General features: G+C 38.9%; 1 protein-coding gene across 1 annotated transcript in view; it reads right to left on the bottom strand.

The window, feature by feature from the left end:
• LOC127413784 (netrin receptor UNC5B-b-like) overlaps nt 1-20030 on the bottom strand; it is a 96255-nt gene extending 76225 nt beyond the window's left edge. Inside the window, exon 1 of the mRNA XM_051651209.1 lies at nt 19943-20030. Within this exon, the coding sequence (XP_051507169.1) occupies nt 19943-20030 (88 nt within the window). The remainder of the gene's footprint in view (nt 1-19942) is intronic.
• Nucleotides 20031-23478: the final 3448 nt, after the last annotated feature.

Below are 23478 nucleotides of genomic sequence, written 5' to 3'. Positions count from 1 at the left end.
AAGGGAAACACTGGCTTCAGTTAGCACTGATTCATCAATATGCTGTCAATCTATCAATGTGATAGAGCCCGCCTCTCATGCCCTCACCTCATAGCAGGCTTCTGCAGATCTCTATGAATGGGACTAACTGATGGAAGTCAGGAAATTATTTGCACAGAAAGCAACTAACTGACATGGACACAGCATTTTTGGTCATATCCAAATCAAAATGAACTTAAAATTACTTGAAATTTGAAATGGTATGTGAGTGCCACGCTTTTTAGTGAGCACTTGCTCTTAAAGGTACAGATCCGTGCCATCACGAACCCTGTGTTGTTTACAAAGGAGGAGATGATGGATGATCAAAAAATAAGATGACTATAAAAATTATAGGCGAACAGATGAAATATTAATGCAATATGCTTATTGCTGTATTCTTGTAGGTATTGTTTTGAGGCAATGAAAAAATAATAATTATAAAACAATGCATACACCTGATGAGTCTTTGATTTGATACGTTGACTCAAGATGGCGCCGAGTATGGCTGCTGCGTTGCGAGCTCCGACACAACATGGTAGTGCTTTGTTTGTTTTGTTCTCCATGCACCAAGTGGACAGAGCGAAAGACCTCTCAGGTAAAAGCAGAGGTGGTGGTGTATGTTTTATGATCAACAAATCCTAGTGTGATCAGAGGAACGTACATTCTATCAAGTCTTTCTGCTCTCCTGATCTGGAATTTCTCATGCTTCTGTGTCAACCATTCTGGCTACTGAGGGAATTCACAGCGGTCATTATCACAGCTGTGTACATCCCCCCACAAGCCGACACAGACCGGGCACTCAAGGAACTGTATGGGATTATAAGCAAACCGGAAACCGCGCACCCTGAGGCCGCGTTCATTGTGACCGGGGACTTTAACAAAGCCAGTTTCAAATCAGTAGCACCAAAATACCACCAACACATTAGTTTTAACACACGAGGGGACCGGGTTTTGTACCATTGCTACTCTCCCTTCCAGGATGGCTACAAATCCCTCCCCCGCCCACCATTTGGCAAATCGGACCACTCCTCCATTCTGCTTCTGCCCGCTTACAGGCAGAAACTGAAACAGGAAGCACCCGCCCTCAGAACGATCCAGTGCTGGTCGGACCAATCAGACTCTACGCTACAAGACTGTTTTGATCACACGGACTGGGAGATGTTCCGGTCCGCCTCTGATGACGACATCGAGCTTTCCGCTGATAGCGTAACGTGTTTCATCAGAAAGTGCGTAGAGGACATCGTTCCGACCAAAACAATAAGGATCTATCCGAACCAGAAGCCATGGATTAATAGCGATGTTCGCGCGGCACTTTATGTGCGGACCTCTGCTTTTAAATCCAGGAACGCGGAGGAGCATAAACAAGCCAATTATGCACTCTGCAAAACTATCAGAATAGCAAAATGCCATTACAGGAACAAGATTGAAGGACAGTTTAACACCACCAACTCTAGAAGCATGTGGCAGGGAATTAGTATTATCACGGACTTTAAAGGGAATAAAAACTCAGCTGCCTCTCTCCCGGATGAGCTAAATAAATTTTATGCTCGTATTGAGGGAAATAACACCGCCCTCACGGAGAGAGCTCTCGCAGCCCAAGTTACAGAGGTTAGTACACTCTCAGTCTCTGTAGCGGATGTAACCCGATCCTTCCGACGGGTGAATATCCGCAAAGCTGCGGGTCCAGATTCCGGGCTGCATCATCAGAGCGTGTGCGAACCAACCGGCTGGTGTTTTTACGGACATTTTTAATCTTTCCCTCTCTTTGTCTGTAGTCCCCACATGCTTCAAAACATCCACCATTGTGCCTGTTCCAAAGCAATCTAAAATCACTTGCTTAAATGACTGGCGTCCTGTTGCTCTGACCCCCATCATCAGCAAATGCTTTGAGAGATTAATCAGAGATTACATCTGCTCTGTGTTGCCTCTCTCACTTGACCCATTGCAGTTTGCTTACTGCAACAACCGCTCCACTGATGATGCCATTGCATCTACAATACACACTGCTCTCTCCCACCTGGAAAAAAAGTACACTTATGTGAGAATGCTGTTTGTAGACTACAGCTCAGCATTCAACACCATAATGTCCTCCAAGCTTGATGAGAAACTCCAGGCTCTGGGCTTAAACAGCTCGCTGTGCAGCTGGATCCTGGACTTCCTGTCAAGCAGATGCCAGGTGGTTAGAATAGGCAGCAACATCTCCTCATCACTGACCCTCAAACCTGGAGCCCCGCAGGGCTGTGTTCTCAGCCCACTCTTGTATTCTCTGTACACACATGACTGTGTGGCAACACATAGCTCCAATGCCATCATTAAGTTTGCTGATGACACGAAGGTGGTAGGTTTGATCACTGACAATGATGAAACAGCCTACAGAGAGGAGGTGCACACTCTGACACACTGGTGTCAGGAGCAAAACCTCTCCCTCAACGTCAGTAAGACAAAGGAGCTCGTGGTGGACTTCAGAAGAAAAGACAGAGAACACAGTCCCATCACCATCAATGGAGCACCAGTGGAGAGAGTCAGCAGCTTAAAGTTCCTGGGTGTCCACATCACTGAGGAACTCACATGGTCCATCCACACTGAAGCCATTGTGAAGAAGGCTCATCAGCGCCTCTTCTTCCTGAGATGGCTGAGGAAGTTTGGAATGAACCGCCACATCCTCACACGGTTCTACACCTACACTGTAGAGAGCATCCTGACTGGCTGCATCTCCGCCTGGTACGGCAATAGCACCACCCACAACCACAAAGCACTGCAAAGGGTGGTGCGAACTGCCAGACACATCATCGGAGGTGAGCTTCCCTCCCTCCAGGACATATATACAAGGCGGTGTGTGAAAAAAGCTCGGAGGATCATCAGAGACTCCAGCCACCCGAGCCTTGGGCTGTTCTCACTGCTACCATCAGGCAGGCGGTATCGCAGCATCAGGACCCGCACCAGCCGACTTCATGATAATTTCTTCCCCCAAGCAATCAGACTTTTGAACTCTTGATCTCCCATGATCAAAATACATCAGCACTGCACTTTATTACTCTTACTCTTATATCTCACACCGGACTGTCATAAATTATATTATTATTATATTATATTCTCTCTTAACAACTTACTATCAACCGACAGCCTGAATGTCAATACAGTACAATACAACCTACTGTACATTTTATTGTATTGTGTGTATTGTATACTGTACAGTGTATGTTATTATTTGTATATTGTGTTGTGTGTAATTATGTGTATTAGACTTTAATTGTGTTGTGTTAATCTGATGTTTATTGTAAATTGGTATATGTCTCATCACTTTTACGACTGCTATGTTGCTTGGAACTGCACCCAAGAATTTCACACACTATTGCACTTGAGTATATGGTTGTGTGACAATAAAAGTGATTTGATTTGATAGTGTTAATATCAACTTACAAAAATATGTATTTTATGCTTAAAAATGTGTGTGTTGGGGGGGGGGGCATATACAGTATGTACATATTCTATACAAATTGTATGATAATATGCTGATATGTTATATATAGAACAACAGCCATTTTTTTTATTTTGTTATTATGTTGTTGCATCTATAAGCAAAATATGTGACTTTTTATATAATATATTTTTATGCAGGCCTACTTTTTCATAAAATATGCTGTGATAAATCAGGTTTCAGATTTGTATGGGTTAAACCTCCACATTTCAAAAGTCCACCACACGCCACTATTGTGTGTAAATGTGATTTTAGTCAAAATCACTTGCTAACCTTTTCTGTGTAAAGTTATTTCCAATTTTACAACACCGTTGCCATTATGATGTAATGTCAACAAACCCTAAAACGATTGTAAAAAGGACAATTTAAACAACTTTACAGCTCAAATAATGCATGCGTTTTAACAGAATTAATGTCAGTGCTTTAATTAGCTTCACATTTATGCCTTCAAAAAAAAATTGCCCAATTCACTTCTATTGTAAGTGCCTCACTGTTTCCTCCATTTTTGTTAGTTTTTTAAGAAAAGGAGGGACGAATGCCACAAATGATGTTGATTGTTGTCAAATTTGCATTGAACCCAGAATATTCCTTTAAGGTGTTGACATGACCTTACACACTGTCAGCATTAAGCATAATCGCGTGAGATTGTGCATGTAAATGCCTTCATTCTATGGTAACAGCTGCTTAACAATTCTTCAAAAAGTTCTACTTTTGTGTTCCACGGGGAAAATAACAGCATACGGGTTTGGAACAACATGAGGGTGAGAAAATAATGACAGAATCTTTAGGCAACTAACCCTTTAAAACAATATTGTCATTGTACACTTGATAAAAAAAAAAAAATCACCTTTGAACTCTAGCTCTATGAGCACCTTTGTATGCCAGACCTTGACTAGCCATAGATATGACAGACAACAAATCTTGTGTTCCCATGCTTCAAGTTACAAAGAACCACATATTCTCAATGGTGACCAGTGTTAAGAACTACTTATTAGTGCTGATGTTTTAATGTGTCTGATGAACTTGTAAAACCAGACTGAAAATTGCAGCATGAATACTGATTCTTCAAAAGACTGAAGGAGCCTCTCAAGTTACCAGGTGGATCAAATGTGTCAGATGGGTCTTTTTATGTCCTCAAAGGTATTTAAGGCTGTATCGCTGTCGTGGGGTGCGACAGACACCCTTATCCAGAACAGCCCTGTGTAATTACATGAGAGAAGACCATCATTTCAACACTGCTCTCCTCACCAGATGAAAGACAGGTAAGGAATAATCATGTAATTGGCCCTCTTATTGAGAGAAAAGGAAGAGATAGAAAGCGGTTATGTTTTGTATGTCCTGTTTAGTCTTGTTCCCACCATTTCTCTCTCTCTCCCTCTCTGTGTCCTCTGTGGCAATCAGACAGTCTACAGTCAATTGTGGGTCATTATTTCCAGTGTGTCTGTGCCTTCAGGACAGATGTGTAAATTGTGGTGCTAAAGTTTCCATGCCTCATTTAGGACTGATTTACACCCTCCACACCACTGTATAACAGTCACTCAATACAAACACACACTCAGAAACAAATACATTCTGAAGCGCAGTCAGCAAGTGTGCGAGACCTGGGTGGACACCATCAAATACACAAAGACTCATACAAACATCCCTTTTTCCTGTCAGTCACACTTAGTAGTTTTAATCAATAAAGCAAAAGCTCTCCCGCACTTAATAACGAGAGCATCTACGCAGCAAAATAATCACTATTTTCTACTGGCAGCCGTGCAATGAAGATTTAAGCTACAAATGACTATGAGAAAGACCTCTCCCAATTCACATGCCTTCTTTTCTCCCACATTTTAACTTCAATGTAAAAATATTTAAAAAAAAAATAAATTCAAAAGTGTGTTCAAAAGTCTTTATAAGAAACTAGAAGTACACACTGTAGCAATGGCATCGCAAAAAACAAAATCAGTTGAGCAATGCCCAAAGAAGTGGTTTCTGAATGAGTTTTAAAAGTAAAAATCTGTGCTTGGGAATAAGTTTACCCTTACAGATCCCTGTAGGGTCTTTGTTGTGCTTAAATCCCTCTTTTGGACAGATGGAAACAAAAAGACCTCTACAAAAAGTATTCCCTGACCCCAGAAGCACAACCAGTGTTTCATGCCAGTTTGTTTCTTCCACCACCTGTCTATCCCTGAATGACATACTATAGGGTACAGCACTTACATCTCTCCTGACAGAGCAGACTCCCTGTGGTTCTGTCCTTCCAAACACATCTTCTGTCACAACCTCAATCACATGAGTTGCCGGTTGGCTGTCTGTCTGCCTGTCTCAGGTCAGTGATTAAGATTCAGTCAAAGCCTGAGCATGTTTTGTCTTCAGTAGCAAATAGTTTAATGTTAAAATGCTACAGACCAGACAAAGAGAAAGGGTTGGAGGTTTACTGTAGGTTAACCTCATGCACTTGTACAAAAGGTGGGGCTTTGTGGCTTAACTGCACTGTACATGGCTTACAGAATAGTGATTTTACAGGACTTCAGACAGACATGTTGAGACAGAGTGATGCATGGTTGGTGCACAGGAGTGGCCAGAAGACAGATAAAGCCTCTTCTGAAGCGATACTAATTGCAGATGTCTCCCATGCTGCAACAAATGCCTTAAGAAAAAAACTTGTTTTATCATAAAAAAATAAAAATAAAAAAAAAGTTAATGTGGTCATCTATGATTAGATCTTGCAAGAGCTAAAAATCTGTGACGCAGTGTTTACCCAGAGGAAGACTTTTAGAGTTCAAAAGACATAATAGGGATCTCAGTTATTTTTAGTTAAATTAAGACAATTGTTGACATAAAACATGAGTTTAGAGTTTTAAAAATGTGGATGGCATAGCTCAGATAATTTGGTCTTGGAAGAAGTCTTGGCAAAACTGAGCACAGTTCATGACATTTATTATGTTTCCATGTGCAGTTTCAGCAACTTTTTGGAGGACATAACATCTGAGAAACCTCAGACTTATATGAAAGTCCCCATTTGATCTCCATTTAGTCTCAAACAAAAAACAAAGAAAAAAGGAGAATGTAAGACAACTGGTTTCACTTTGTTTGACCAAAAAATAAAAATGAACCCCTTATGTCCTAACATACTTGTTGTGCGGAGGAGGGCGGGGCTGGGCCGGAATGACACAAGCCCGGACCCCAATCAGCTTGATGAGGCAAGCGAGGGATAAAGGCGACCGGAGAGGGCAGCTCGAGAGAGAGAGAATTATGGGCAGCTGCCCTGTATGTGTTTGTGTGTCTTTTTGTTTAAGTTTATTATTAAACTATTATTTATATTGTCAAGCCGGTTCTCGCCTCCTCCTTTCCCTCTAACCCCTTTACAATACTATTTTTAATGAGCTTGTTATCGCTATACTGCCATATGCTCTTTGACAAATAGCCATACAAACTCAAAAAACCACATCATTGAAGACTTAACATAAAATACAGTCTCGCGCCCCTGATCTAACAACATGATGTCAAGGAGTCTATCTTTAAATAAAGTCCCACTGCTTCACTTCAACATTAATCAATCATGGTGAAACACCCTGTACACATCTCAGCTTTCAGATCAATAAACATCTTCACAGCCTTCATGAGAGCAATCCACCTCCCCCTGCAGACCTCTGGGCTGGCTCAACTCAGCATGGAACACTCCGGAGCAAGACGTGCAAGGGCCGGCGGAGTTTAGAACAGTCGTGCGTGGGGAGTTAATGAAGCCACACCAGTCAGCATGGCCGTCCATCTGTTTCCTTAATCTTTATAAACATGAGCCACTCTGTGATAGGGCGCTAGCCAACCCTGTGCTCACTGCTGTGATTTACAGACATAGGGATCATATTGCTCACTGTGAATTGATGGGCGAGAGGGGTTTGGTCTGGGTTGGTGGAGTGTTGGCAACACTTTTAGAAAGGGCTTTGAAGTTTGGGTCTCAGGTCTGGGGCTCTGTAAACATTGGTTTTGCAAGTCACCGATACGTACTCAGCACACCTGCTAATCGGAGCAGAGATGTGAAGCAGAGCTGAGTGAGTAGAAAGGTGAGGGTGAGGTCGGCCGTGCTGTCCATCTGTCCATCAGCAGGTAAGAGGCTTGGGGAACAGAAGAGGAGGGAAGAAGTATGAAATACAAGCACAAGCAGAAAATTAAAACATTACGCAAGCAAGCAAATGCTCTCATGCTACATTAAGCCCAAGAATGCCAATCTAGAACGGATTAAGGCAACGTGTCAAATGACACAGAGCCAAAACATGTTAGATTTGCATGAGCGAGGTGTGTGAAAACACACATTACCTGATTGACAGGCCCAGTGAACATGGCCTTCCTCTGAACCCCAGTTAACATTTTAAGATCCCCTGTGCTTTCCTCCAATTTACTCCACTTTCCTTCTCCTGGCAGCAAGCGTGTACGTGTATTCACATTTTAACTTGTCCTATCACCAAAATTTTTTATATGTATTAAACGTGCACTCAGTAATTTTTTGTTTGTGTCATCTTGGACTTACACTGACACCTAGGGTTATGGATGCAGCATCATTCAAATGCAATAGTTTTTAGCTACCGATTTCATTGTAAAAATTCACTATTCACAGTCAGACGGGATTAATTTAATCCCTGAATGACAGTGTCCAATAACAGGGTGGTTACTGAGATTAAGCAAGTAATTTTCTGATGGTCATGTGATCCTAACATGGCAGCCCCCATGAGAGGACCCTCTCCATATAGAATAAAACTGCTTATATAAGGTTACTGACTGGAGTCTTCATCTCATGTGAGAGCTCATGATTTTATATTTACACTACCGGTCAAAAGTTTTGAAACACTTGACTGAAATGTTTTTCATGATCTTAAAAATCTTTTTATCTGAAGGTGTATGCTTAATTGTTTGAAATTAGTTTTGTAGACATAAATATAATTGTGCCACCATATTAATTTATGTATTTCATTATAAAATTAAAATGTAATAAAAAATAAAAAAAAGTTTTTGAAATTGATTACTTGGACCAAATAATAAAGAAAAGCAGCCAATAAGTGCCCAACATAGATGGGAACTCCTTCAATACTGTTTAAAAAGCATCCCATGGTGATACCTCAAGAAGTTGGTTGAGAAAATGTCAAGAGTACATGTCTGCAAATTCTAGGCAAAGGGTGACTACTTTGAAGATGCTAAATTATAACACAGTTATGATTTATTTTGGATTTTGTTTAGTCACAACATAATTCCCATAGTTCCATTTATGTTATTCCATAGTTTTGATGAATTTACTATTATTCTAAAATGTGAAAAAAAAAAAAAAATTTTAATAAAGAATAAGTGTTTCAAAACTTTTGACCGGTAGTGCATATATGTTTCAAAATACCAATTCATTTCTTTAGGAGTAAAACTTTTTTTAATTAAGCAAAATTTACTGAATGCACATTAATATTATAAATTATTTTAAAAATATACATTTTATAAAAATATCTTATATATAATTAAAATATTTTAGATATTTAGATATATTTTATAATAAAATATAACTATTTATATTATGACATTAAATATCTCAATATGCAATATTGCAACAATGCTTAATGTCACAGAAAAACAAATGTTTAGGATTGGAATGCATAAAAAAACAAAATCGTTGCACTGGCCCAATTGGGCAAGAGACAGTTCCGTCAACTGGGAGTGGAACCTTATCCTTCCCCAAAAAAATCCATGCAACACTGGAAAGGGGAAAAGCAGAATCATTCCGAAGGGTGTGGAAATGGCAACAACATGGGGATTATCTTTACTATTTAGTCCCTTCCAGAACAAGCCCAGCAGTCAGGGTGCAGCCAAAATCCATGACAGACTCATCCCAAGGCGTTAACTCTGGAACTGGGGATCATGCACTAGGAATGACCTGCTTTTATTTGGATGAATGAAACAGTGTCTATCGGAGTGTTAAAAAAAATCTGACATCATTTACTCACCCTCATGTTGTTCCAAACCTGTTTGACATTCTTACTTCCATGAAACACAAAATGAGAGGTTAGGCAGAATGACAACCTCAGTCACAATTTGCTTTTTATTACATTGAAAAAAGAAGAAAAGGAATTTAATGGTGAGACTAACATACTGCCTATTGTCCCTAACATCTCCTTTTGTGTTCCACTGAAGCAAGAAAGTCATACAGGTTTGAATTTGGAATGATGTGAGAGTGAGTAAACAACAGAATTTTCAGTTTTGAGTGAAATATCCCTTTAGTGTCTAAAGGTTAGTTACATGATAAACTACCACATACAAACATGCCAAACATTATGCAACAGCTTCAGTGCATAAAGCATTTATTGCACTGTGAAATCCTACTTGAAAACCTCTGTTATAAAGTGCTTGTGTGTCAAACGCCATATTCTCATTTCCTGGTCAGGCAAGAGTCAGGGTTTCTCTCTTTACAAAAGCACATTCTGTGTGGCCTTCTACATTTGGCACAAAGAAAACTAAAGCGACGCCACATGAGGACATTACTCTTTGGTCACACACCATCAGAATGCATTTACCGCACGGCACACACACAGGGGACTTTTCATGCAAGTACTGTGACATTGAGAACCAGCCAGTTGCAAGCATGTGTGTGTATGTGAGTGTATGTGTGTGTTCTTAGAAAAAACATCCCCCATTCCTCCCATGAGGCCCCTAGTAGCATGCAAACCATGGTAGAACCCTAATAAAAACCCCCAAAGATCTTCTACCCCCCATATTCCTCTACCCTTGGGGCAGATGGGAGTCTTAATAGCCCTTAAACTCAGAGAGATAGGATTCTCTATGCTGCCTTCCGAGTAAATCCACAAACCCCCCTCACAATAAAGGAGCCAAAAAGAATAAGAGCACAGGAGGGAGTGAGCAAACAGAAGTGAAGTGGAGTATCAATGGACAAGTAAAAAGAACAAGAGAAAGGTGTTTCATAAACTGAAACCAAAAACAGTCAAAAAATGATGGGAGATGGCTGGCTGAGGGAATGGTTTATACCTTATAGCCTCTCAAAAACTGATCTGTGAAATAGTAGTGTAGACTTTAACGGATGTTCACTCAAAAATAATAATCCTGTCATTTATTTACTCTTTTGTTGTTCCAAATCCATATGACATTCTTTCTTCGGTGGAACACTAAAGGAGATGTTTGGCAGAATGTTAGCCTTAGTCACCATTCACTTTCTTTGCATCTTTTTTGATGACTATGAAAGTGAATTGTGACTGAGGCTAACATTTTGCTTAACAAATCCTTCTGTGTTCCATGGAAGAAAAGTCATACAAGTTTAGAAGAACATGAGGGCGATGATAAATTATGGTATAATTTTCTTTTTTGGGTGAACTATACCAAAGTGAATATTCTGGGTTAAATACTGTACATATTAAGCTCAAATGCAAGCTATGTGGCATGCTGTCCATTACTTCAGACAATAATAGCTCATACCTCAGTTTTTCAAAACAAACAAACAAAAGAATAATGTGTACATAAATGCACTTCAAATGGAAGTCTATAGTGCCACAATTGTACGCTTGCCCCATAGATTCCCATTGTAAGTGCATGACTATAAACACATTTTTTATTTTCTTTGAAAACAGAGTTTGTATTTGTACTTGTGTTGAGCCTGAAACATTCCTTTAAACCAGTAATTTATCCTCTATATGAGACAGAAAAGAAAAACATACAGTTACACTCTGGCATGAACCACAGATTGGCTGAGGTCTAATCTTTTGCCATGGACCAGGTTGAACTTCCTTTGAAGGCTAAGAAGATGAGAGAAATCTCCATGGCCTCAGAAAGTCTCTCTTTTAAGGCAGGATCCACAAAGGCAGATGGACAGCAGGAAACCTATTCACGTGTCCCTGACACCAACACTTCCAGACCCCTGCCGAAAGGAATCTGACATGCTGACATGCTACCCAGACCCCAACAGGCACCATCAGGGGGCCTGAGCTGGAGACCTTTCAATCCAGATTCTTTTAACTTTTAAAATAAAGTATTACTCTGAAGAACCAGACAAGCAGTCAGTTTGCCAGTCAGACTCAGAAAGTCTGCTTGGAGAATTAAGCATAAAAAGGGCAGCAAAAAAGACAAACTTTGCAAGTCACATCTATCTATCAATCAAAATGAGGGCATCAGTTTTCCAGCCAGCACAACTGAAGACCGTCAAAGCAAACAGTTTGACAGACTAAGAGTGAGAGACTGATGTTCCTAGATGTCTGTCATGCAGTTGGGTTTGGAATTGATGCAACACTATGCAGAAATCTTTGGACTCTGCCAGACACAGCAGCCTCTACACTGTGCTTACGTGAAAGCTGTCCGCCAAAGATATTGTTGGCTTGGCATGAGCCTCAGCTGTAGGTCTGGCTCATTGTGAAATGCACAGGCATTGCATGTTTCTCAGCAAGGAAATGTTTATTTTAAAGCATGGAGCCAATTGAGCACAACACTGACCGCCTACTTTTTCAGCCATCTTGTCCCGGAAGTGTTTTTCCCATTAATTTTTTTTTTCATGGGGATTTCATAAAATCCTTCATAAAAGTACCAAACCAACCCGCTCCATCAACCATTGAATCGCAAAATTCCAAACTTTGATTTGAAGCAAAAAAAAAAGTACTTGAAAAATCGCACAAAAAGGAACAAGTCTGTGTACTAAACTTCTTTAATGAGGGAAGGAACTACAGTCCCATGAAACATTGTGAATTACGTTATTGAATTAAAAACTAATATATATATATATATATATATATATATATATATATATATATATATATATATATATATATATATAGATTAGGGATGTGCGCTACGACTAATTTAACTGTCGTTTAAACGGAAGTTTTGTAACCGACTAGTTGACTAGTCTAAAGAGAAACCAACCTTCAGAAAACAGTTAAAAAAAAAGTTAATGCAACCCATTTAAAATACTTAATCTATTCCAAATACGATGCTAAATTCCACTGAAAAAGGGCATTTATCTGCGACTTGCTCACCTTGCATTATGATCATTGTACATTAAATATAGAACATGACACGCATTCACTGAATCAACGTTAGCAAATATTTAATAGACATATTTATTGAAAACAGTTGAATGAATAGTGCAGGATCAATGGAACAACCCTAAAAGCCTGTTTTAAACGGAAATCACAAAGTAAAAGTCAGAACATTGTTGAAAATAATTAACAGGTTTTCCCACTCAGCGGAAAAATAACATCCAAGCATGCACAGATGTAAAGAAGACTCAAATGTGAAAACATCCAAAGGGTCTTTCAAACATCTGGAAAGCCGATTCCTGCACCACCAAAGTGATTTCCTAACTATTTTGCTGAGTTTGCTTGTCTAGTGAGAGGACATTTTCCTGCGCGTGCCACGAGTGAGAGAGGGAAGACGCACACGCAGCCTGAGGTGAAATTAAACTCTGTATCTGCTCCAGATATCCTCTTTTTTAAATAATATTTGTATTATTAATTCTATTTAAAATATGTAACATTAATATGACAGTAATTTAAGTGCAGTCTCTGTACAAATATAAAGCCAAACTTAAATGTGTAAAAATTATTATCAGTTTAATGGGGGAAATATTAACCGACTAGTAATTCCAGTGTCAACTAGCAGCATCAGAACCGTTTAGTCGACTAGTCTCGCACATCCCTAATATACATATATATATATATATATCTCTCAATATAACTTTTGATTTTATGTTGCTGTTTATAAACAGAAACAATATATTTGAATTCTATAGCAAGTTTTTTATCATGGAAGTGGGTGGTTGCTGCTGGTCTCATTTGCCGCAGTTGGTTAGCCACAGCTTTCTGATCGGTGGATATTTCTCTACAGGATTCATAGGTAATGCAGTTTAAAACACTATTAAAACATTTTTTTTTTTTTCAAATGAAGTTGAAAAAATGCAGAATAATGGCTTCAACAGAAGCATTTACCACTGGTTTACAACCTCAGACCTCATGGTAGGTCTGTATTTAAAGGTTTATAAGTTATTATTGAAAATCAATTTGTCTATGGAGAAAATTACTATGACTGTTGCACTCTATAGGTTGAGGAAAATATAAAAGGGTAATACTTGGTCATACTTATAGTAAAGCCCAATTAATTTAAACTCAAACATGTCAACTCTTGACAGTATTGTTTATGAGAACTGAATAAGAAGTGTGACTATGAATGGCAAGCCAAGAGAGAGGAAACACAAACATACACCGTCAGTCACTCTTGTGGGCTAAAGAAGCTACGAATACGCCGACCCCTCCTCCAGCTCCCCCTCCACCCCACACATAATGGCAGAAAAGAGCCCCATTCATTTCTCTATTCAGTCCCGGCACAAAGCTACCCTGCCGAGTCATTCTTCCAAAGACCCTGTCACTCTCCACCCCTCCAACCCACAAGCACCACCATCCAGCTGCTGTAAACCCGGGTGGGGTGAAGAGTCTCCAACTCTTCTATTCTCATTCAACCATCTACTCCTCATTTTGACTTCATTAAAGTCTCTTTCTTTTCTTCCCCATCATCCATCCATCTATCCCTTTACACACACTGTCTCCCCTCAACCTTCTCCTTTCCAGCTCCTCTGTTTTGTATTTATCCTTCTCGTCTTGGAGTTAATCTTTCTCTTGCAACTACATCCACCACATATTCTTTACAGTATATCTTTTCAACCTAGTTTCCTCGCTCTTCCTCTCTCACACACTCTATCTCTCCTGTTTGTTGTAGATTTATGGTGGTGAACATGCACAGTATTGGCAAAGCATTAAAAATGTCCACCATTAATACAGAGAGCTCCAGGCATCGATAAGAACCTTAATAAAAACATCTCCACTCAACAATCTGTTCATCACATTCCTCACTGTCGCTGTCCCTCACTCTCCCTCCTTCTCTCAGCCCAGTCGCTGTCTTCTTCTCTCAGACTGTGCCAGGGACTTAATGATGCTTGAATGCCAATGCTTCTGACTCCTGACTTTTCACTTGCACTCTCTTTTTAATAAAGTCTATTTAAAAAGCAATCCCTAGGCTCCATCTATCATAATACATCTCTATGAGATATATTTCTCTCAGTTTCACACTCTTTTTGTCTTTTACTTTCAAGCTGTAGATGAATGTGGCTGCTATTCCTGACACTGTCTGATCTTCACATGCACACATACCATGCACCATCACATTCAACTATCTGACATTCAGTAAGTTATTGAGTTTCAGTATCAGAAGAACTTCTGGTTCTCGAACAAGTGATACTGTGCCCTCGGCAATAACCCAATGACAATACTCTCATCAAGTTTCTCTACTAATGCACTCAACAATTACACCTGCACACACAAAAGACACATGTCGAACACCAATTCGAGAATCCATTGTATCATAAACAGATCACACACCCAACCATAAACTCCTTTAAAATATTAAAGAGGGCCACTTTACAGTGATGAATAATACAGTATGGGGGTGAGTGGAAAACCAGCGATCTCCTCCAATGCCCTCTCCTCACCCCTCCCTCGCCCTCCCACAGCAGCCATAAAGCTAATGGACACCACAAGACTGGTGGTTCAAATCTCTGCCAGCCATCTCACTGATCTATGCATTCTTGCCTTCGCATTTCCCTTGCCTTCTTCCTCTACAAGTTTTCCCTGCTGAAAACGCCAGCATTGCTGGTCATCAATAGGGTTGGGAACAGATTCAGAACGTGTTCTTTTTTCAAAACATACCAGAAAGGAATGATTTTCATAACATTCGGTTCCATTAACGGTTCTCGAAAGTGCATTATTCCACCGATGTTGATGCAACCCTGTACTAACATACAAAGATAAGGTCTCCAATACCACTATTGAATCAGCAGCATGAAACATACAGCACGACCAGTGTAGTCCAATTACCGAACGAATTACTTTTATGAGTTGGATCTTTTGAATCTAAAGTAAATATAACATGAACAGCATTTCTTATTTCCAAATATTTCTTCCTCAAAAGCACTAAAAGAATCGTTAACGGAACCGTTAGGGACCGGAATTGTTAAGTGAAATCAAAATTGGAATGGTTAAATTCCATACGATTCCCATCCCCTGTCTGAGGTGTATGTTGTGTTTTGGTTGCTGATCCATAGTATTTGGGTGTGTTGATGTTCCCACCAGACTTGTTTGCTTGTTAGCTTAAAAGGATAGTTCATCTAAAAATGAAAATTCTGTCATCATTTACTTATCCTCATGTTGTTACAAGCCTGTATGACTTTCTTCCGTGGAACACAAAAGGAGATGTTACACAAAATGTTAGCTTTTTTTCCAAGAATAATATGGACAAAAATGAAAAGATGCAATAAAAGTGAATGGTGACTGAGTGTTGCTGATATTGATATAAATGATGACAGAATTAAAAATTTTGGATACTTTATCCATTTAACTAAAATATCCATTCACTAGAATATTGCATTTCCTTAACTGAATTTCACAATATGTAATGGTAAATCATCTAGTTTTACTTGGGTCAAAAATGCTATTTCATTAAAGTAAATCAACCTTTCAAGGTTATCTTTCTGGATTAGATCAAGCAGAAATAGCAATTGCAGGTTTCCACTTTTTCAGCATACAATGCATGGCAAGCAACATTTGCCTGCAAAAAAAAAAAAAAAAAACTTGACTGCAAAACACAAACCTCCTACTCCCAAAGATAACCAATTACACCCCCATACCCTGGACTGCGGTTGGTGAGTTCCGGCAGCCTTCACTGGGAGGATCCAACATGTTACGCTAAACATGATGGGGAGGTGGGGGAGAAACAAGTGCATACCTCCCTCCTCTATCTTGACCTTAGGCACTCTAGCCTGGCCCATGACCCACCCACTTTTCTACCAGTAGCACTCCACACTTCAGCCACTGGGCCACCTCCTCCACCTAATCCTCCTTAAACAGTCCAAATGATACACTCAAAAGTTTTGGTCTTAATCATAGTATTCTTAAGCGAGTTATCTTCTCCAACTCTCACAACAATTCACATACGCGCAAGCAAATCCAAACAGTGTGACTCCATTACATACAATAAAACACACAACTCCAGTCTCAATCCAGTTCAAGCGTGTATACAGCGATGATCTGCCAAACAAACAAACAAACACGCACGCACACACACACGCACACACACAAACACAAACACACGCACTTCAAGCTGAGAAGAGAAAAGCTGATGGGGCAAAGGACCCAGACGTGGGTTCCTGGCAGTCTGGGTAATTAATGTGTATGTCAACACTGAGAGAGTCGTACCATACAGGAAACCTGAGCTCAGCACATCCAAAATACAGACAGACAGGAGGGGGGAGAGGAAGAATACAGGAATGGACAGAATGAGAGAGAAGATAAATATTATCTGTTTTGACTGTGATGCTATATGGATGCTCTTAAATATGTGCCGGCATCTTTGTCTCCCTGGGAGACACTTTAGCTCAAATTGAACAGAGCATTCAGTCTTGGAGAACTTCCATCTCTAAAATCATAAACAGTTCAGGTCTGAACAATGAGTTTCTCACACATATACATCAAAATAGAGACTCTATAGAGGAAAACATGCATCTATTCATCTACATTAGTCTCCTCTACAGGTAGTTCATCACCAAGAAATTAAAAGTCTGTCATTATACTCATCGTTCCAAAGTTCCAAACCTGTATGACTCTCTTTCTTCGGTGGAACACAAAAGGGATTTTCAACCTCAGTCAAAAATCACTTTCATTGCATGAGAATAAGCTGCATCTCAACTTTTATCAAAAATTCTCCTCATGTGTTCCAAGGAACAAATAAATTTGTGTTTTTGAAAACATGAGGGTGGGTAAATTATGAGAATTTCATTTTTGGGTGAACTATCTGTTAAGTGTTTTTAATTTTTTTTTTTTGATTTTGATTAACTAAATTGAGAAAATGAACTAATTTCTTTGAATGTAAACAATGAACTAAACTCAATGAATGTGCATTTCTATGTGTATCTGGTTACATATTGAGAGAGTGCAGAAAGGAAGAGAGATTTCTTTGACGCTTCAATGCTTCCCATGACTTCTTAAGTCAGACAGAAGGTAAGCTAGCCATCATGGAGGAAAAAAATAACACTTCGCAAGATGATTTACTTGCGGACATCTCTTTTTTGTTTTGTTAATAATATCCAGAATATTACAGCAGTTGATTACCCACTTAAAACAAATTGGAAGAAAGTTGAATAGTTCATTTTATTAGATCAAGCATGACCATTTTCAGAGAAAATCACTACCGTTAATTTAACTTTGTTTTCTCCAAACTATTTGTTCAGTTTTATTAAACATGACATTCATTAACTTGAGGTTAAAGTAGTACTCGATTACTTCAATGATTAGAAATAAAAACAAAATTAGGTCACCTGACAGCTTATTACAGTAATATATTGCACAAAATACATTTATCCGCTTGTGGACATTTTATTTTTATTTTAAGTAGGCCTCGAAAACAAATCTTTAGAAAAAGTTTTACTGCCACTTGATAACATTTGCTGCATGTACTGTACCCATAAACCACATCAACTGGAAAAGTAAAGCAACACATATGAACTGATTTAAGATTTAAAGGCAACCACTTTAATTCAGTATTCACTATCTCTGCTTTTCCTCAGATGCTTTCCTTTTTTACAAGGTTTATTTTCTCTCTCTCTCTTTCAGAAGCCAGGAAGGCATTGAGCTAAACCTTAATTACTCCAGAAACAACAGGGGTTCTGCTTTTTTCCACTGCTTAGAAGCTCAACACCGCAAGCAGAAAGAGAGGAGATCATCATCAAAATATTCCTCTCTGAAGGGAAAGAGATGATATACCTTCAATTGGTTCTTAGTTACCTATCACTGCCTTATTAACATTAGATAGATAGATAGATAGATAGATAGATAGATAGATAGATAGATAGATAGATAGATAGAGTGCTGTGAAAAACTATTTTCCCCATCCTGATTTTGAGCATGAACTGTCTGTTTAAGGTCCTGCCACAGCATCTCAATCAGGTTCAAGTCAGGACTTTGACTAGGCCACTCCAACACTTTAATTTTGCTTCTTTTGAGCCATTCATAGGTGGACTTACTCCTATGCTTTGGATTATTGTCTTGCTGCATAATCCAGTTGCGCTTGCGCTTCAACTCTCAGACTGATGACCGGATGTTCTCCTTTAGGATTTTCTGGTAGATAGCATAATTCATGTTTCCCTCAATTACTGCAAGTCGCCCTGGCCTTCAAGCAGCAAACCATTCCCACACCATCACACTACCACCACCATGCTTGACCATAGGCGTGATGTTCTTTTTGTGGAATTCTGTATTTGATTTACGCCAAATATAACGGGACCCGTCTTCCAAACAGTTCCACTTTCGACTCATCAGTCCACATGACATTCTCTCAAAAGGTTTGAGGATCATCAAGGTGTGTTTTGGCAAAATTCAGACGAGCCTTAATGTTCTTCTGGGTTAGCAGTGGTTTTTGCCTCGCTACTGTTCGATGGATTCCATTTTTGGCCAGAGTCTTTCTGATAGTGGAGTCATGATCAGTGACCTTTATTGATCCAAGAGAGGCCTGCAGTTCCTTGGATGTTGTACTTGGCTTTTTGTGACATCCTGGATGAGTCGCTGATGTGCTCTTGGAGGAATTTTGGAAGGTCAGCCACTTTTGGGTAGGTTCACTACTGTGCCAAGTTTTTTCCATTTGGAGATAATGGCGCTCACTGTGGTTTTTTGGAGTCCCAGAGCCTTTAAAATAGCTTTGTAACCCTTCCCAGACTGACGCATTTCAGTCACCTTTTTCCTCATCATTTCTGGAATTTATTTTGACCTTGGCATAGTGTGCTACTGGGTGAGACCTTTTAGCCAACTTCATGCTGCTGAAAAAGTTCTATTTAGGTGTTGATTTGATTGATCAGGCCTGGGTGTGTCTAGTCCAGCTGAACCCCATTATGAATTCAGTTTCATAGATTTGGGGATTTAGTAACTAAGGGAGAAAATACTTTTTCACACAAGCCCAATTGGTATTGGTTAACTTTTTTGCTTCAATAAATAAAATTATCATTTATAAACTGTATTTTGTGTTTACTCAGATTGCCTTCGTTTTATATTAGATTTTGTTTGAACTTTTGAAACAATTTAGTATGAGATATACACATAAACAGAGGAAATCAGGATGTAGGTAAATAATTTTTCACAGCACTATAGATAGATAGACAGATAGACAGATTAGATAGATAGATAGATAGATAGATAGATAGATAGATAGATAGATAGATAGATCACTGTACAGGTTTTAATATATTTAAAATGAAGTGCCTTGTGTTTTGAGTGTATGTGTCCGCGTGAGTGTGCGCGAATCCTTGCTCTTATATATTTTAAACAGAAAGTAAGGAAGACACATATCATTAATTTAAACAAATTTATATACATTATATATAAAAGTTTCTCGTACCTGTATGGGTCGCAAGGATTCCGCATAGTAGAAGTACAGCAAGTAGAGAAGCGGGAGAATGGTCACGTTGTATACACGCAGAGAGCATCTTTACCCGGTCACGCTACTGCCAAATGTCCCCAGGTGCTCTCGCTCAAGTTGGCAGAAGTCTCTCTGAATCCTCTCTCCAAACACTCTCCGAAGGATACTTCAAACTGTGTGAAATGCGGAGGAGAGTTCCTCCTCAGAACTTAAAAAAAAAAAAAAAGAAAAAAAAAAACTGCGCCGGGGTTTTAGTATAAAACCTTTATTTTACAGTCTGCTCCAGAACTTTCCACAAATCAAATGTCCCTCTGCATTACACAATTAACACAAAATGTTCAATCATTAAACATTGCCGAAAACGCAAGGAAACCGACAACCTGTGTAAAGCTCATCTCATTCACAACTCCATACTACTGAACGCGTTTTCTCTACAACCGTTAAAAAAAGAGGAAACTTTAATGAAAAAAAAAAGAAAACAAGATAGGTATTCCTATTGAGACGCGAGGAAAAACTTGTCCGTAAGTGTTAAACATAATGCCATTGCTTTGAAATCTCCGTTGTTATCTGATGCGCCCCATGGTCCTAACCAGCACGCTCGCCTGTGTCCTCAGTACTGACAGTGTAAACACACAAACACGGTATGAAACGCGAGCCTCCAGCCTCTCATCTACCCATCAACCAATGATCAACATTCACCGACCCACACTGAGCGCTGGAGAACAGCAGACGTGAATAGAGATGTGAATGGAGAGACAGAAAGCCCGGACACGTATTTCAGGATTCACAAAGAGGAGCAATATTAATAACTTTTGTTATTTTATTATTATTATTATTATTATTATTATTATTGTTGTGGTGTTGTTTTTAATTGTTTATATTTTGACAACTTAAAAAATATTAAAAAATAATAATAATAATTTACAGGGTTTAGCTGTATCAATTTATCCGATGAACCCCAGTGTAGCAGAATTGCAACAATACCTATTTTAACGTTCAAGAAGTGCCAATGCTTGGGTCTATGAAGGTTTATCAAGCTAAGCTGTATTCTTTTGACCTTTACTTTTTAATTGTCAAATTGTCTTTAGTTTGACCACATCTATTATTATGATCATCATCACGCAATTACGGGTGTTTTGATAATCAAGGATGGTTAGAATGTAAAATTTAGTTTTAATCTTACAAATAGTTTGTCACAGTCAGTCTAAAAAATCCTTCAGCCCAAGCACATTTCAATTTGTTTCTACTCAGGTTTGGATTAATGACAGTGTTTTAAAGTACACCACACGAGGGCGACAGTTCCTATATGTGTGTTAGTGCAGTCATCTCAAATAAAAACTCATTTTCGAAGAATAGCCCACGTCCACGTCCGTGCGTGGTCTCATTGCTTTCGTCAGAGTCAGAGCTTTCTAATGTTGTTTTTTATTAGTAGGAACCATAATCAAAGCAATATATTCAAATAGCAGTTTATGGTCCTCATACACAGGCCTAGTAAGTGCAATCCTTTGAATGTACTTTGAAATGCAAATCGAGGAGGACCACATTGGTTTCATTGGTAAGGGCTGCAGTTCCTGATCTGCAGGAAAGGGGGAAAAAACAAACCACACCCTAAACAACAAAGTAAAACATATCTGGACAGTATATGTGTCTATGTTAAAATAATTCTTTTGTTTGTACCACTACAGTGTAAATAATCTCAAATATTATCTGAGGGGAAAGTCCAATAACACACTGTCGCTGACCTGGGTTTAATAGGTCACTGATTCTTTAAAATCAGAGTTTTTATTTTTTAATACTAAATTAATTTGAAATGGATATATTTGTAGACAAAGGTCTCAGCTAACAAACAAAGGGAACAAATGTCGCAGTTGTTGTTCAGCGGCAGAACGCGAGGACAGTTTCGTTTTCAGACCGTACATGGAGCGGAGATTTTGGGTGAGACCTGGACGCACCCGTGCGTGGTGGGATAATTTTGTACATTAAATTATCGTGCCCGAGGAGTGGCGTGAGAACTTTAGAATGTCTAGGGACTCTCAATGTCATCTGAGTGAACTTCTACGACCTCATATTCAAGGCCAGACAACACGACTGAGATCACCGGTGGATGTTGTTACAAAGGTTGCATGTACTCTATACTACTTAAGCGACGAAGGTAGACTCCGAAAAACGGCGAATGCGTTTGGATTAGCCCGACAAACTGTGTCTAAAATAATCAGAGAAGTGTGCAGAGCTATTACATTACACCTGGGTCCTGAGTATGTTTGTCCATCCATTTAAAAAACTTGGTGCCTTTAATCGACTTTGCCGCGACGTTTCAAAGAGGCAGAAAGTAAATGGCCTGATGGAAATGACGCATGTCGAAGCGTCTTACATTTTACTCATGAGCAGTACAGGGACGTAAGCGTTTTCAGACATTTCAGTGTGGATGAGCAACTTTTGGAAAATGCTTGAAAACACTAGTGTGGACAGAGAGCATTTTGAAACGAAAATGCCGTTTTCAAATGTATCCCGATGAATGTAGACCTAGACTTAGACACACTAAAAAGCATGCTATTTTAATTTGATCCATCCAACAAGAGTGTAAAGTCTTCAGTTATCTAATAATGGTGTTCTGTAAAGGAGTTAAGTGATCAAATACATTCTATATGTAGCCGATGGGTTGTAAAGAACAAGACAGTTTACAAAAATATCTTTTGGGGTTTTATTCTGATGGCTGTTTATAAAAAAGAACAAAACAGCGTTGATAGGGCCATATATATATATATATATATATATATATATATATATATATATATATATATATATATATATATATATATAAGAAAGAAAATACAAAAACTGAAATGCGGTAATGAAATACGGAAATGAAATACGGTAGAGGCTAATGTTAAATGAAAACACATACAGGGCATTAGCCTTCCCACATGCCTCAACACATACTTAATACATGCTAATATCATTCACAAAATTTTATGCATTTAACACATGCTTCAATCACTCAAAGCATTTTATGCATTTAAAACATGCTTATTTTTTTTTAACTATGCTTTAAGGACATGTATTGCAGTTTAAACAATAACATTCTCATTACACATATAACACGTATTGCACTTATTCACTAAACTGGAAAGCACTCCGGGCCACAAATCATCAAATAAGATATGATTAATTCTATTTTTACATACCCAGTCCTCACATGTGCAGAAAATGTGGTCAAACTCCACACATGCAATCCATATGCATCCTTCAAAAATTACCCATAACAAACACTTAATTTTAACATACGATTCTTCTGAACATACATTCAATGCAATTTATGAGCACTTTGTGTAAAATGTGATACTCACCCAAAGAATTCTCAAACAATGAACAAAACCGGGAGCTCTCCTGCCCAGTGTATGCTCTCACGCTTGCAATACAAGAGAGTGCTGGAAAGCAGGCATCACAAAACTCCGGTTATTAAAGGGGCCACGTCCAACATGACATTTCTCCACTTGGCTACATATACATTTTTT

This window comes from Myxocyprinus asiaticus, chromosome 23 (assembly GCF_019703515.2).
Source record: "Myxocyprinus asiaticus isolate MX2 ecotype Aquarium Trade chromosome 23, UBuf_Myxa_2, whole genome shotgun sequence".
Classification (NCBI taxonomy): Eukaryota; Metazoa; Chordata; class Actinopteri; order Cypriniformes; family Catostomidae; genus Myxocyprinus; species Myxocyprinus asiaticus.
The sequence above is the reverse complement of the archived record's forward strand: the minus strand, read 5'-3'. Positions and strand labels throughout refer to the sequence as shown.